General features: G+C 59.4%; 1 protein-coding gene across 18 annotated transcripts in view; it reads right to left on the bottom strand.

The window, feature by feature from the left end:
* Positions 1 to 15,760, bottom strand: part of LOC139228683 (receptor-type tyrosine-protein phosphatase S-like) — a 592,821-nt gene that overhangs the window by 162,110 nt on the left and 414,951 nt on the right. For 9 of the 18 annotated variants that reach the window (XM_070859939.1, XM_070859924.1, XM_070859930.1 and 6 more), the window contains 2 exons: positions 2,210 to 2,236; positions 1,447 to 1,564 (listed from right to left, as the gene is read on the bottom strand). The exons of 4 other annotated variants lie outside the window; for them this stretch is intronic. In XM_070859939.1, coding sequence (XP_070716040.1) covers positions 1,447 to 1,564; positions 2,210 to 2,236 — 145 coding nt within the window. The remainder of the gene's footprint in view (positions 1 to 1,446; positions 1,565 to 2,209; positions 2,237 to 15,760) is intronic. 5 more of the 18 variants (XM_070859928.1, XM_070859942.1, XM_070859929.1 and 2 more) reach the window with 1 other exon arrangement.

Genomic DNA, 15,760 nt, shown 5'->3' with positions numbered 1-15,760 from the left:
GGATTTATTGCTCACTTGCGTCCTGCACCCGTGCAACTGCCCAACTGTCAGTCCTGTAGTACGGCTGATTCCATCGGCAGCAAACGCAACATAAACCAATCAAAATATTTCCCCTCCGCGCGTGCACACACACAAACACACACACACACCCCCAAACACCTTCACAGTTTAACGACTGTGGATCAATGCAATAATGATCTCCTACCAACATTAATAATAACAAGGCACTCGTCTCCCTTCCAGAAACAGCTACATGCTAACAGCTCCCCGTCTGAATCCGGAAACAGAGGACTAACACCCGCTCCCCACAGCAAAAACAGTTACAGGCAATACATTCCCCCAAGAAATATTAACGAGAATATATCCCTTCTTTAGAAGCAGGGCAAGTGTCCCCTGTCCACCTCACCACCCCATCCCCCACCACCACAGAGAAATGGTAACAAGAAAATAGAACCTGCCATGAGACAGTAATAAGGCACTTTCTTAGTAGCAAAAGTTTTGTTAACAAATACAGAAATCAATCTCGAGTGGTTAATTGATATTCACCTCTTGGACTCAAAGCCACAGTGATACCCCTCCCTCCCTCCCTCCTTCCCTCCCTCTCTCGGACATGAGGCCTCAGTGTTTTCCATCTTTCCCCGGGATTCAAAGCCACAGTGATACCCCTCCCTCCCTCCCTCCTTCCCTCCCTCTCTCGGACATGAGGCCTCAGTGTTTTCCATCTTTCCCCGGGATTCAAAGCCACAGTGATACCTCTCCCTCCCTCCCTCCTTCCCTCCCTCTCTCGGACATGAGGCCTCAGTGTTTTCCATCTTTCCCCGGGATTCAAAGCCACAGTGATACCCCTCCCTCCCTCCCTCTCCTGGACTCAAAAGCCTCAGTGATATCCATCCCAATTTATCTTGGATTCAACACCTTAACTTCAATTTTCCTTGCAGGGCATTCAACAATCCTGTTTAACACCAACTATTGAGACAATTGCAGAACTGCCTTTCACAGTAAAGATTTCCGATGTAAGTTAGTGAATAGAATACGTTCACCGATTAAAGCAGGGAGTGGCTCAGCCACTCCGGGCACGAGCCCAGGTTCAAATGCAGTCAGTGTTGAGTTAGCTGCTGTCGCCTGGAATGATGTTAGGGACACGGCAATCGGTCTCATCGCCCCTGTGATCGGGAGTTTTTTGCTCCTGAATGCTGTCTCGTGACCCCTGTCAAAAGTGTGCATGTACAAGACGTCTGTTGAGGCTGAGAATTCCCTCTGTGGGAGAACAGCTTGATGACACGAGCAGGCGAGGCTCACATCACACCTCGTCACTTGGGCGAGGAAAGCAGGAGAAGGGGCAAAGGGTGGAAAAGATGTTAAATGGAAGAGGAACTGAGCTGTGCTGCCCTCTGCTGCATTAAGTGCAGCGGGTCGAGGAGGCAATGACTCTGGCAGGAGACTGACCTGAACCTTTGGTGACCACGAGCTTTGACTTGCTGCGAACACCATCGCCCTTTGTAGTGTAGGCTGCCACGGTGATGGAATACGTCGTTTCTGGCTGCAGCCCAGCGATGACCATCTCCTACCATTGGAAACACATTATGCTTGAATGAGAAGGTAATCAGGAATTCTAAATTGGTGAAATTCAAAGCATTTAAATAGTCCCGTGTACAAAATGAATGCCTTCAAACAAAGAAAAATAAAAGGTGCAAATAAAAACTGGGAAGCGGAAACCTTTTGCAATGACACTATCCCAGAAGTCACGGCAGGGCACATCCGAATATTGATCCTCGGATTCTGCAGAAATGTCTTCGTGCTTCAGGCGCCAGCTTTGGCTGGCATTCAGACTTCAGCTCCTTTCCCCAGAGACCCATCTTGGCCAGGCCACTGGGCACAGCGCCAGTTGGAGACATGGTACCAGGCCTGCATGGTCAGCTGATCATCCCTCCACATCTGGCACATCTGTACAGGAAGTACAGAGCGACACTGGCAGGGGGCGGGGGAGGGGGGGTGGGGGAAGGGATCTCGCGACCGGAGAATCTAAACTTTGAGAACGCCGTGCTTAAACATCATTAACAAAACGCAAAAACAAAACAAAACACGGCAAACAAAAAGGTATCATGCCATGCAGATTCTGTACACAAATATTTGTCGCGTTTCTGAAAATCAAGGGATGGAAATCTGCAGGGACAGAAAAACACAAGCAAGAATCAGGCACTTTACTCACATATTCCGCAGTGTCGTCAGTCTCCCACTGAACAACAGGAGGAAGGCAAGAGAAAGAGACAAAAAACAAAAAGAATAGAGGATAAAAAAAGAGTTTCAAGGCATCAGTGGTGGCTTTGCTTGGAACAGGCTCGAAGGACATAAAGCCCTTCAAGATGCACAACAGAACACAGGCACCACAAGGAGAGCCCACGCCGACACACACACTCCCACTCAGACACACGCACTCCCACTCAGACACACGCACTCCCACTCTGACACACGCACTCCGACACACACACTCCCACTCTGACACACGTGCTCCCACTCCGACACAAGCACTCTGACACACGCACTTCCACTCCGACATACGCACTCCGACACACACACGCCCACTCCGACACACGTGCTCCCACTCCGACACACGCACTCCAAAACACGCGCTCCCACATCCGACACACGCACTCAGACACACGCGCTCCCACTCAGATACACGCACTCTGACACCAACACACGCGCTCCCACTCCGACACACGCGCTTCCACTGTGACACACGCACTCCCACTCTGACGCACGCGTTCAGACACACGCGCTCCCACTCCGACACAAGCGCTCAGACACATACGTTCCCACTCAGATATATGCACTCTCACTCCGACACACGCACTCCCACCCAGACACTCGCGCTCGCACTCCGACACACGCACCCCGACACCGACACACGCGCTCCCACATCCGACACACGCACTCCCTCTCCGACACACGCACTCCGACACACGTGCTCCCACTCCGACACAAGCGCTCCCACTCCGACACACGCGCTCCCATTCCGACACACACACTCCCACTCAGACACACGCAGTCCCACCCAAACACACGCGCTAGTACTCACGCACTCCCACTCCGACACACGCGCTCCGACACACGAGCTCCCACTCCGACACACACGCCACCACTCCAACACATGCACTCCATACCAAACACACGTGCTCCTAATCCGACACACGCACTCCGAAACACGCGCCCCCAATCGACACACGCGATCCCACTCCGACACACGCACCCCCACTCCGACACATGTGCTCCCACCCAGACACACGCACTCCAGCTTCCGACACACGCACTCCCACCCAGACACACGCACTCCAACTCCGACACACACACTCCCACCCAGACACAAGCACTCCAACTCCGACACACACACTCCCACCCAGACACATGTGTTCCCACTCCGACACATGCGCTCCGACACACGCGCTCCCATTCCGACAAATGCACTCCCACTCCGAGACACGCGCTCCCACTCTGAGACACGCGCTCCCACTCCGAGACACGCGCTTCCACTCCGACACACGCACTCCAACACACACTCAAACCCAGACATACGCACTCCCACTCCGACACACGCACTCAAACCCAGACACATGCGCTCCCACCCCGACACACGCACGCCGAAACATGCACTCCCACTCCGACACACGCACTCCCACTCCGAAACATGCACTCCCACTCCGACACATGCACTCCAACACACACACTCCCACCCAGACACATGCACTCCCACCCAGACACACGCACTCCGACACCCGCGCTCCCACTCCGACATACGCAGTCCCACCCAGACATATGCACTCCCACCGAGACATACGTACCCCCACCCAGACACACACACTCCCATTCTGACACACGCACTCCAACACCTGCGCTCCCACTCTGACATACGCACTCCCATCCAGACATACACACTCCCACCCAGACACTTGCACTCCCACCCACTCACTCCCACTCCAACACACGCGCTCCTACGCCGACACACGTGCTCCCATTCCGACACACGCACTCCCACTCCGACACACACACTCCCACTCAGACACACATAGTCCCACCCAGACACACGAGGTCCCACTCACTCCCACTCCGACACATGCACTCCCACCCAGGCACACGCACTCCCACCCAGACACACGCACACCCACCCAGACACACGCACTCAGACACACGCGCTCCCACCCAGACACACGCGCTCCCACTCCGACACACGCACTCAGCCACACGCGTTCCCACTCCGAGACATGCGCTCCCACTCTGAGACATGCGCTCCCACTCCGACACACGCGCTCCCACTCCGACACACGCACTCCGACACACGCACTCCCACCCAGATACACGCACTCCCACTCCGACACACGCACTCCCACTCCGACACACGCACTCCCACTCCGACACACGCACTCCCACTCCGACACACATGCTCCCACTCCGACACACGCACTCCGACACACGCATTCCAACACACGCACTCCCACCCAGATACAAGCACTCCCTCTCCGACACACGCACTCCCACTCCAAAACATGCAATCCCACTCCGAAACATGCACTTCCACTCCGACACACGCACTCTGACACACACACTCCCACCCAGACACACATGCTCCCACTCCGACACACGTGCTCCTACTCAGACACACGCATCCCCACTCCGACACACGCACTCCCACACAGGCACATGCACTTCCACTCTGACACATGCACTCCCACATCGACACACGAACTCCCACTCCGACAAATGCACACTGACACACGCGCCCCCACTCCGACACACGCGCTCCCACTCCAACAAATGCACACTGACACACGCGCCCCCACTCCGACACACGCGCTCCCACTCCGACAAATGCACACTGACACACGCGCCCCCACTCCGACACAAGCATTCCCACATACGACGCACGTACTCCCACTCCGACAAATGCACACTGACACACGCAACCCCACTCCGACACATGCGCTCCCACTCTGAGACATGCGCTCCCACTCCGACACGCGCTCAGACACGCACTGCCACCCAGAAACATGCACTCCCACTCCGACACACGCACTCCCACTCCGACACACGCACTCTGACACACACACTCCCACTCTGACACACGCGCCCCGACACCCGCGCTTCCACTCCGACACACGCGCTCCTACGCCGACACACGTGCTCCCATTCCGACACATGCACTCCCACTCTGAGACACACACTCCCACTCAGTCACACGCAGTTCCACCCAGACACACGCGGTCCCACTCACTCCCACTCCGACACACGCACTCCCACCCAAGCACACGCGCTCCCATTCCAACTCACGCACTCAGCCACACACGTTCCCACTCCGAGACACGCGGTCCCACTCTGAGACACGCGCTCCCACTCCGACACACGTGCTCCCACTCCGACACATGCACCCCCACCCAGACAGACGCACTCCCACTCCCGACACACGCACTGACACCCAGAAACACGCACTCCCACTCTGACACACGCACTCCCACTCCGACACATGCGCTCCCACTCCGACACACATGCTCCCACTCCGACACACGCGCTCCCACTCCAACACACGTGTTCGGACACACGCGCTCCCATTTCGACACACGCACTCCGACACATACGCTCCCACCCAGACACACGCACTCCCACTCCGACACACGTGCCCCCAATCCAACACACGCACCCCCACTCCGACACACGCGCTCCCACTCCGACACACGCACTCAACCATATGCGTTCCCACTTCGAGACATGCGCTCCCACTCCGACGCACACGCTCCCACTCCGACACACGCGCTCCCACTCCGACACACGCGCTCCCACTCCGACACAAGCTCTCCCACTCCGACACAAGCGCTCCCACTCTAACACATGTGCTCGGACACACGCGCTCCCATTTCGACAAACGCACTCCGACACACGTGCCCCTACTCCGACACACACGCCCCCACTCCGACACACGTGCTCCTACTCCGACAAATGCACACTGACACACGCGCTCCCACTCCAACACATGCGCCCCCACTCCGACGCACGCGCTCCCACTCCGACACACGCGCTCCCACTCCGACACACGCGCTCCCACTCCGACACACGCTCTTCTACTCAGACACACGCATTCAGACACACGCCCTCCCACTCCGACACACGCGTTCAGACACACGCGCTCCCACTCCGACACACGTGCTCCCACTCCGACACACGCAATCCCACTCCGACACGAGCTCTCCCACTCCGATACATGCTCTTCCACTCAGACACACGCGCTCCCACACCGACACACGCGTTCAGACACACGCGCTCCCACTCCGACACACGCGCTCAGACACATGCGCTCCAACTCAGATATATGCACTTTCACTCCGACACACGCACTCCCACCCAGACACACGTGCTCCCACTCCGACACATGCACCCTGACACCGACACACGCGCTCCCACATCCGACATACGCACTCCCTCTCCGACACACGCACTCCGACACGCGCTCCCACTCCGACACACGCGCCCCCACTCCGACACACGTGCTCCCACTCCGACACATGCACACTGTCACACGTGACCCCACTCCGACACACACTTCCCCACTCCGATACAAGCTCTCTCACTCCGACACACGTGCTCCCACTCCGACACACGCGCTCCCACTCCGACACAAGCGCTCCCATTCCGACACACGCAGTCCCAACCAGACACACGCGCTCCCACTCACTCCCACTCACGCACTCTCACTCCGACACACACGCTCCGACACACGCGCTCCCAATCCGACACACACGCCGCCACTCCAACACACGGACTCCCAACCAGACACACGTGCTCCTAATCAGACACATGCACTCCGAAACACGCGCCCCCAATCAACACACGCGATCCCACTCCGACACACGCGCCCCCACTCCGACACATGTGCTCCCACCCAGACACACGCACTCCAACTTCCGACACACGCACTCCCACCCAGACACGCGCACTCCAACTCCAACACACACACTCCCACCCAGACACGTGCGCTCCCACTCAGATATATGCACTCTCACTCCGACACACGCACTCCAACTCCGACACACGGGCTCCCACTCCGACACATGCGCTCCCACTCCGACACATGCACTCTCACTCCGACACACGCACTCCCACCCAGACACACATGCTCCCACTCCGACACACGCACCCCGACACCGACACACGCGCTCCCACATCCGACACACGCACTCCCTCTCCGACACACGCACTCCGACATGCGCTCCCACTCCGACACACGCGCCCCCACTCCGACACACGCGCTCCTACTCTGACACATGCACACGGTCACACACGTCCCCACTCCGATACAAGCTCTCTCTAACTCCGACACACGCGCTCCCACTCCGACACACGCGCTCCCACTCTGACACAGGCACTCTCATTCCGACACACGCACACCCACTCAAACACACGCAGTCCCACCCAGACACATGCGCTCCCACTCACTCCCACTCACGCACCCCCACTCCGTCACATGTGCTCCCACCCAGACACACGCACTCCAACTCCGACACACACACTCCCACCCAGACACACGCACTCCAACTCCGACATACACACTCCCACCCAGACACATGCGCTCCCACTCCGACACACGCACTCAGCCACAAGCGTTCCCACTCCGACACATGCACTCCGACACACGCGCTCCCATTCCGACAAACACACTCCCACTCCGAGACACGCGCTCCCACTCTGAGACACACGCTCCCACTCCAACACACGCACTCCGACAGACACTTAAACCCAGACATATGCACTCCCACTCCGACACACGCACTCAAACCCAGACACATGCGCTCCCACCCTGACACACACACTCTGACACATGCGCTCCCACACCGGCACATGAGCTCCCACTCTGACACACGCGCTCCCACTCCGACACACGCACTCAGCCACACGCGTTCCCACTCCGACACACGCGCTCCCACTCTGAGACATGCGCTCCTACTCCAACACACGCACTCCCACTCCGACACACATGCCCCCACTCCGACACACGCGCCCCCACTCCGACACACGCGCTCCCACTCCGACACAAGCTCTCCCACTCCGACACAAGCTCTTCCACTCAGATACACGCGCTCCCACACGGACACACGTGCTCCCACTCCGACACATGCGCTCCCACTCCGACAAACGCACTCTCACTCCGAGACACGCACTCCCAGTCCGACACATACACTCCCAATCTGACACACGCACTCCGACACATTAACTTCCAATCAGACACGCGCACTCCCACTCCGACACACGTACTCCCACTCCGACATACGCACTCCGACACACGCACTCCCACCCAGAAACACGCACTCCCATTCCGACACACGCACTCCGACACACTAACTTCCAACCAGACACACGCACTCCCACTCCGACACACGCACTCCCACTCCGACACACGCACTCCCACCCAGACACACGCACTCCCACCCAGACACACGCACTCCCACTCCGACACACGCACTCCCACTCTGACACACGTGCCCCCAATCCAACACATGCACTCCGACACACGCACTCCCACCCAGAAACACGCACTCCCATTCCGACACACGCACTCCGACACACTAACTTCCAACCAGACACACGCACTCCCACTCCGACACACGCACTCCCACTCCGACACACGCACTCCCACCCAGACACACGCACTCCCACCCAGACACACACATTCCCACTCTGAAACATGCACTCCCACTCAGACACTGTCACTCCGACACACGCACTCCCACCCAGAAACACACAATTCCACTCCGACACACGGACTCCCACCGAGACACACGCGCTCCCACTCTGAGACATGCGCTCCTACTCCAACACACGCACTCCCACTCCGACACACATGCCCCCACTCCGACACACGCGCCCCCACTCCGACACACGCGCTCCCACTCCGACACAAGCTCTCCCACTCCGACACAAGCTCTTCCACTCAGATACACGCGCTCCCACACGGACACACGTGCTCCCACTCCGACACATGCGCTCCCACTCCGACAAACGCACTCTCACTCCGAGACACGCACTCCCAGTCCGACACATACACTCCCAATCTGACACACGCACTCCGACACATTAACTTCCAATCAGACACGCGCACTCCCACTCCCGACACACGTACTCCCACTCCGACATACGCACTCCGACACACGCACTCCCACCCAGAAACACGCACTCCCATTCCGACACACGCACTCCGACACACTAACTTCCAACCAGACACACGCACTCCCACTCCGACACACGCACTCCCACTCCGACACACGCACTCCCACCCAGACACACGCACTCCCACCCAGACACACGCACTCCCACTCCGACACACGCACTCCCACTCTGACACACGTGCCCCCAATCCAACACATGCACTCCGACACACGCACTCCCACCCAGAAACACGCACTCCCATTCCGACACACGCACTCCGACACACTAACTTCCAACCAGACACACGCACTCCCACTCCGACACACGCACTCCCACTCCGACACACGCACTCCCACCCAGACACACGCACTCCCACCCAGACACACACATTCCCACTCTGAAACATGCACTCCCACTCAGACACTGTCACTCCGACACACGCACTCCCACCCAGAAACACACAATTCCACTCCGACACACGGACTCCCACCGAGACACACGCGCTCCCACTTTGACACACGCACTCCGACACACACACTCCCACCCATACACACGCACTCCCACTCCGACACACGCACTGCCACCCAGAAACACGCACTCTCACTCCGACACACGCACTCTGACACACACACTCCCACCCAGACACGCGCACTCTTACTCCGACACACGCACTCTGAGACACACACTCCCACCCAGACACACGCGCTCCCACTCCGACACACGCGGTCCCACTCCAACACACGCACTCCCACTCCGACACACGCACTCCGACACCGACACACGCGCTCCCACAACGACACACACGCTCCCACTCCGACACACGCACTCCAACTCCGACACACGCACTCCGACACACGTGCTCCCACTCCGACACATGCGTCACCACTCCAAGACACACACTCCCACCCAGACACACGTGCTCCCAATCCGACACACGCACTCTGAAACACGCGCCCCCAATCCGACACACGCACTCCCACTCAGACACACGCGTTCCCACTCCGAAACATGCGCTCCCACACCGACACACGCGCTCACACTCTGACACACGCACTCCAACTCCGACACACGCACTCCGACACATGTGCTCCCACTCCGACACACACACTCCCACTCCAACACACACACTCCCACTCCAACACACGCAGCCCCACCCAGATACACGCGCTCCCACTCACACACACTCCCACTCCGACACACGCACTCCCGCTCCGACACACGCACTCTGACACACACAATCCCACCCAGACATACGCACTCCCACTCCGACACATGCACTCCCACTCCCGACACACGCACTCCCACTCCGACACAAGCGCTCCCACTCCGACACAAGTGCCCCTACTCCGACACACGCACTCCCACTCAGACACACGTGCTCCCACTCCGAAACACACACCCCCACTCTGACACACGCGCCGCCACTCCGACACATGCAGACTGACACATGCGCTCCCACTCCAAAACACGCGCCCCCACTCCGACACAAGCATTCCCACACCGACACAAGCGCTCCCACTCCGATACACGCGTGCCCACTGCGACACACGCACTCCCACCCAGACACACGCACTCCGAAAAACGCGCCCCCAATCTGACACACGCACCTCCCACCCAGACACACGCACTCGGAAACATGCACCCCCAATCTGACACAAGGACTCCCACTCAGACACACGCGCTCCCACGCCGAAACTCCCACTCCGACACCCGTGCTCCAACTCCGACACACACACTCCCACTCCAGCACACGCACTCCCACTCCGACACACGCAGCCCCACCCAGATACACGCGCTCCCACTCACACACACTCCCAGTCCGACACACGCACTCCCGCTCTGACACACGCACTCTGACACACACAATCCCACCCAGACACACGCACTCCCACTCCGACACACGCACTCCCACTCCGACATACGCACTCCCACTCCGACACACGCACTCCCACTCCGACACTCCTACTCCGACAAATGCACTCGCACTTCGACACACGCAATCCCACCCTGACACACGCGTTCCCACCCTGACACAAGCACACAGCCACACTTGTTCCCACTCCGACAAACACGCTCCCACTTCGACAAACGCATTCCCACTCCGAGACATGCGCTCCCACTCCGACACACGCGCACCCACTCACTCCCACTCCGACAAACGCACTCCCACTCACTCCCATTCCAACACACGCACTCCCACTCCGACACACACAAACCCACTCCGACACACGCAGTCCCACCCAGACACATGCGCTCCCACTCACCCCCACTCAGACATACGCACTCCCACTCCGACACATGCACTCCCACTCCGACAAACGCACTCCCACTCCCGACACACGCACTCCCACTCCCGACACAAGCGCTCCCACTCCGACACAAGCGCCCCCACTCCGACACACGCACTCCCACTCAGACACACGCGCTCCCACTCCGAAACACACATCCCCATTCTGACACACGCGCCGCCACTCCGACACATGCAGACTGACACATGCGCTCCCACTCCAAAACACGCGCCCCCACTCCGACACAAGCATTCCCACACCAACACAAGCGCTCCCACTCCGATACACGCGTGCCCACTGTGACACACGCACTCCCACAAAGACACACGCACTTCCACCCAGACACACGCACTCCGAAACACGCGCCCCCAATCTGACACACGCACTCCCACCCAGACACACGCACTCCGAAACACGCGCCCCCAATCTGACACACGCACTCCCACCCAGACACACGCACTCCGAAACACGCACCCCCAATCTGACACAAGGACTCCCACTCAGACACACGCGCTCCCACGCCGAAACTCCCACTCTGACACCCGTGCTCCCACTACGACACACACACTCCCACTCCAACACACACACTCCCACTCCGACACACGCAGCCCCACCCAGATACATGCGCTCCCACTCACACACACTCCCACTCTGACACACGCACTCCCACTCCGACACACGCACTCCCACTCCGACATACGCACTCCCACTCCGACAGACGCACTCCCACTTCGACACTCCTACTCCGACAAATGCACTCCCACTTCGACACACGCACTCCCACCCAGACACAGGCGTTCCCACTCAGACACAAGCACTCAGCCACACTTGTTCCCACTCCGACAAACACGCTCCCACTTCGACAAACGCGTTCCCACTCTGAGACAGGCGCTCCCACTCCGACACATGCGCTCCCAGATCTGACACATGCACACTCACTCCGACACGTGCACTCCGACACACGCACCCCCACCCAGACACATGCACTCCCACTCTGACACACGCGCTCTCACTCCGACACATGCACTCCCACTCCGACATAGGCACTGCCACTCCGAGACATGCACTCCCACCCAGACACACGCGCTCCCACTCAGACACACGCGCTCCCACTCCGACACACGCGCCCCCACTCTGACACACGCGCCGCCACTCCGACACGCGCCCTCCCACTCCGACACATGCGACTGACACATGCGCTCCCACTCCGAAACACGCGTCCCCACTCCGACACAAGCACTCCCATACCGACACAAGCGCTCCCACTCCGATACACGCGTGCCCACTGTGACACACGCACTCCCACAAAGACACACGCACTCCCACCCAGACACACGCACTCTGAAACACGCGCCCCCAATCTGACACAAGGACTCCCACTCAGACACACGCGCTCCCACGCCGAAACTCCCACTCCGACACCCGTGCTCCCACTCCGACACACACACTCCCACTCCGACACACACACTCCCACTCCGACACACGCAGCCCCACCCAGATACACGCGCTCCCACTCACACACACTGCCACTCCGACACACGCACTCCCACTCCGACACACGCACTCCGACACACACAATCCCACCCAGACACACGCACTCCCATTCCGACACACGCACTCCCACTCCGACATACGCACTCCCACTCCGACACACGCACTCCCACTTCGACACTCCTACTCCGACAAATGCACTCCCACTTCGACACATGCACTCCCACCCAGACACACGCGTTCCCACTCAGACACAAGCACTCAGCCACACTTGTTCCCACTCCGACAAACACGCTCCCACTTCGACAAACGCGTTCCCACTCCGAGACATACGCTCCCACTCCGACAAACGCACTCCCACTCACTCCCATTCCAACACACGCACCCCCACTCCGACACACGCACTCCCACTCCGACATACGCACTCCCACTCCGACACACGCACTCCCACTCCGACATATGCACTCCCACTCCCGACACACGCACTCCCACCCAGACACACGCACTCCCACTCCGACACAAGCGCTCCCACTCCGACACTCGCGCACACACTCCGACACACGCGCACACACTCCGACACACGCGCTCCAACTCTGACACACGCGCTCCCACTCCGACACAAGCGCCCCCACTCCGACACACGCGCTCCGACACACGCACTCCCACTCTGACACATGCACTCCCACCCATAAACACGCACTCCCACTACGACACTCCTACTCCGACAAACGCACACCCACTTCGACACACGCACTCCCACCCAGACACACGTGTTCCCACTCGGACACACGCACTCAGCCACATGCGCTCCCACTCCGACAAACACACTCCCACTTCGACAAACGCGCTCCCACTCCGAGACATGCGCTCCCACTCCGACACACGCGCTCCCAGATCCGACACATGCACACTCACTCCGACACAGGCACTGCCACTCCGAGACATGCACTCCCACTCTGACACACGCTCTCTGACACACACACTCCCACCCAGACACACACACTCCCACCCAGCCACACGCACTCCCACTCAGACACACGCGCTCCCACTCCGAAACACGCGCTCTCACTCTGACACACGCGACACCACTCCGACACGCGCGCTCCCACTACGACACATGCAGACTGACACATGCGCTCCCACTCCGAAACACGCATCCCCACTCCGACACAAGCACTACCACACCGACACAAGCGCTCCCACTCCGATACATGCACTCCCACAAAGACACACGCACCCCCACAAAGACACACGCACCCCCACCCAGACACACGCACTCCGAAACACGCGCCCCCAATCCGACACACGGACTTCCACTCAGACACACGCGCTCCCACGCCGAAACTCCCACTCCGACACCCGTGCTCCCACTCTGACACACACACTCCCACTCCGACACACACACTCCCACTCCGACACACGCTGCCCCACCCAGATACACGCGCTCCCACTCACACACATTCCCACCCAGACATACGCACTCCCACTCCGACACACGCACTCCCACTCCCGTCACACGCACTCCCACCCAAACACACACACTCCCACTCCAACACAAGCGTTCCCACTCAGACACAAGCACCCAGCCACACTTGTTTCCACTGCGACAAACACGCTCCCACTTCGACAAACGCGTTCCCACTCTGAGACATGCGGTCCCACTCCGACACACACGCTCCCACTCCGACACATGCGCTCCTACTCACTCCCACTCCGACAAACGCACTCCCACTCACTCCCATTGCAACACACGCACTCCCACTCCGACACACGCAGTCCCACCCAGACACACGCGCTCCCACTCACCCCCACTCCGACACACGCACTCCCACTCCGACACATGCACTCCGACACACACACTCCCACCCAGACATACGCACTCCCACTCCAACACACGCACTCCCACTCCGACATATGCACTCCCACTCCCGACACACGCACTCCCACTCCGACATAAGCGCTCCCACTCCGACACACGCGCTTGCAGTCCGACACACGCGCTCCCACTCTGACACACGCGCTCCCACTCCGACACAAGTGCCCCCACTCCGACACACGCACTGCCACTCTGACACATGCACTCCCACCCATAAACACGCACTCCCACTACGATACTCCTACTCCGACAAACGCACACCCACTTCGACACACGCACTCCCACCCAGATACACGTGTTCCCACTCCGACACACGCACTCAGCCACACGCGCTCCCACTCCGACAAACACACTCCCACTTCGACAAACGCGCTCCCACTCCGAGACATGCGCTCCCACTCCGACACACGCGCTCCCAGATCCGACACATGCACACTCACTCCGACACATGCACTCCGACACACACACCCCCACCCAGACACATGCACTCCCACTCTGACACATGCGCTCCCACTCCGACACATGCACTACCACTCCGACACAGGCACTGCCACTCTGACACACGCACTCCGACACACACACCCCCACCCAGACACATGCACTCCCACTCTGAAACACGCGCTCTCACTCCGACACAGGCACTGCCACTCCGAGACATGCAATCCCACTCTGACACACGCACTCTGACACACACACTCCCACCCAGACACACGCACTCCCACTCCGACACACGTACCCCCACTCCGACACACGCACTCCCACCCAGACACACGCGCTCCCACTCTGACACACGCGACACCACTCCGACACGCGCGCTCCCACTCCGACACATGCAGACTGACACATGCGCTCCCACTCCGAAACACGCGTGCCCACTGTGACACACGCACTCCCACAAAGACACACGCACCTCCACCCA

Source organism: Pristiophorus japonicus, chromosome 18 (assembly GCF_044704955.1).
Source record: "Pristiophorus japonicus isolate sPriJap1 chromosome 18, sPriJap1.hap1, whole genome shotgun sequence".
NCBI classification, from domain to species: Eukaryota; Metazoa; Chordata; class Chondrichthyes; family Pristiophoridae; genus Pristiophorus; species Pristiophorus japonicus.
Note: the sequence above shows the minus strand (reverse complement) of the source record. Positions and strands in the feature narration are given on the sequence as shown.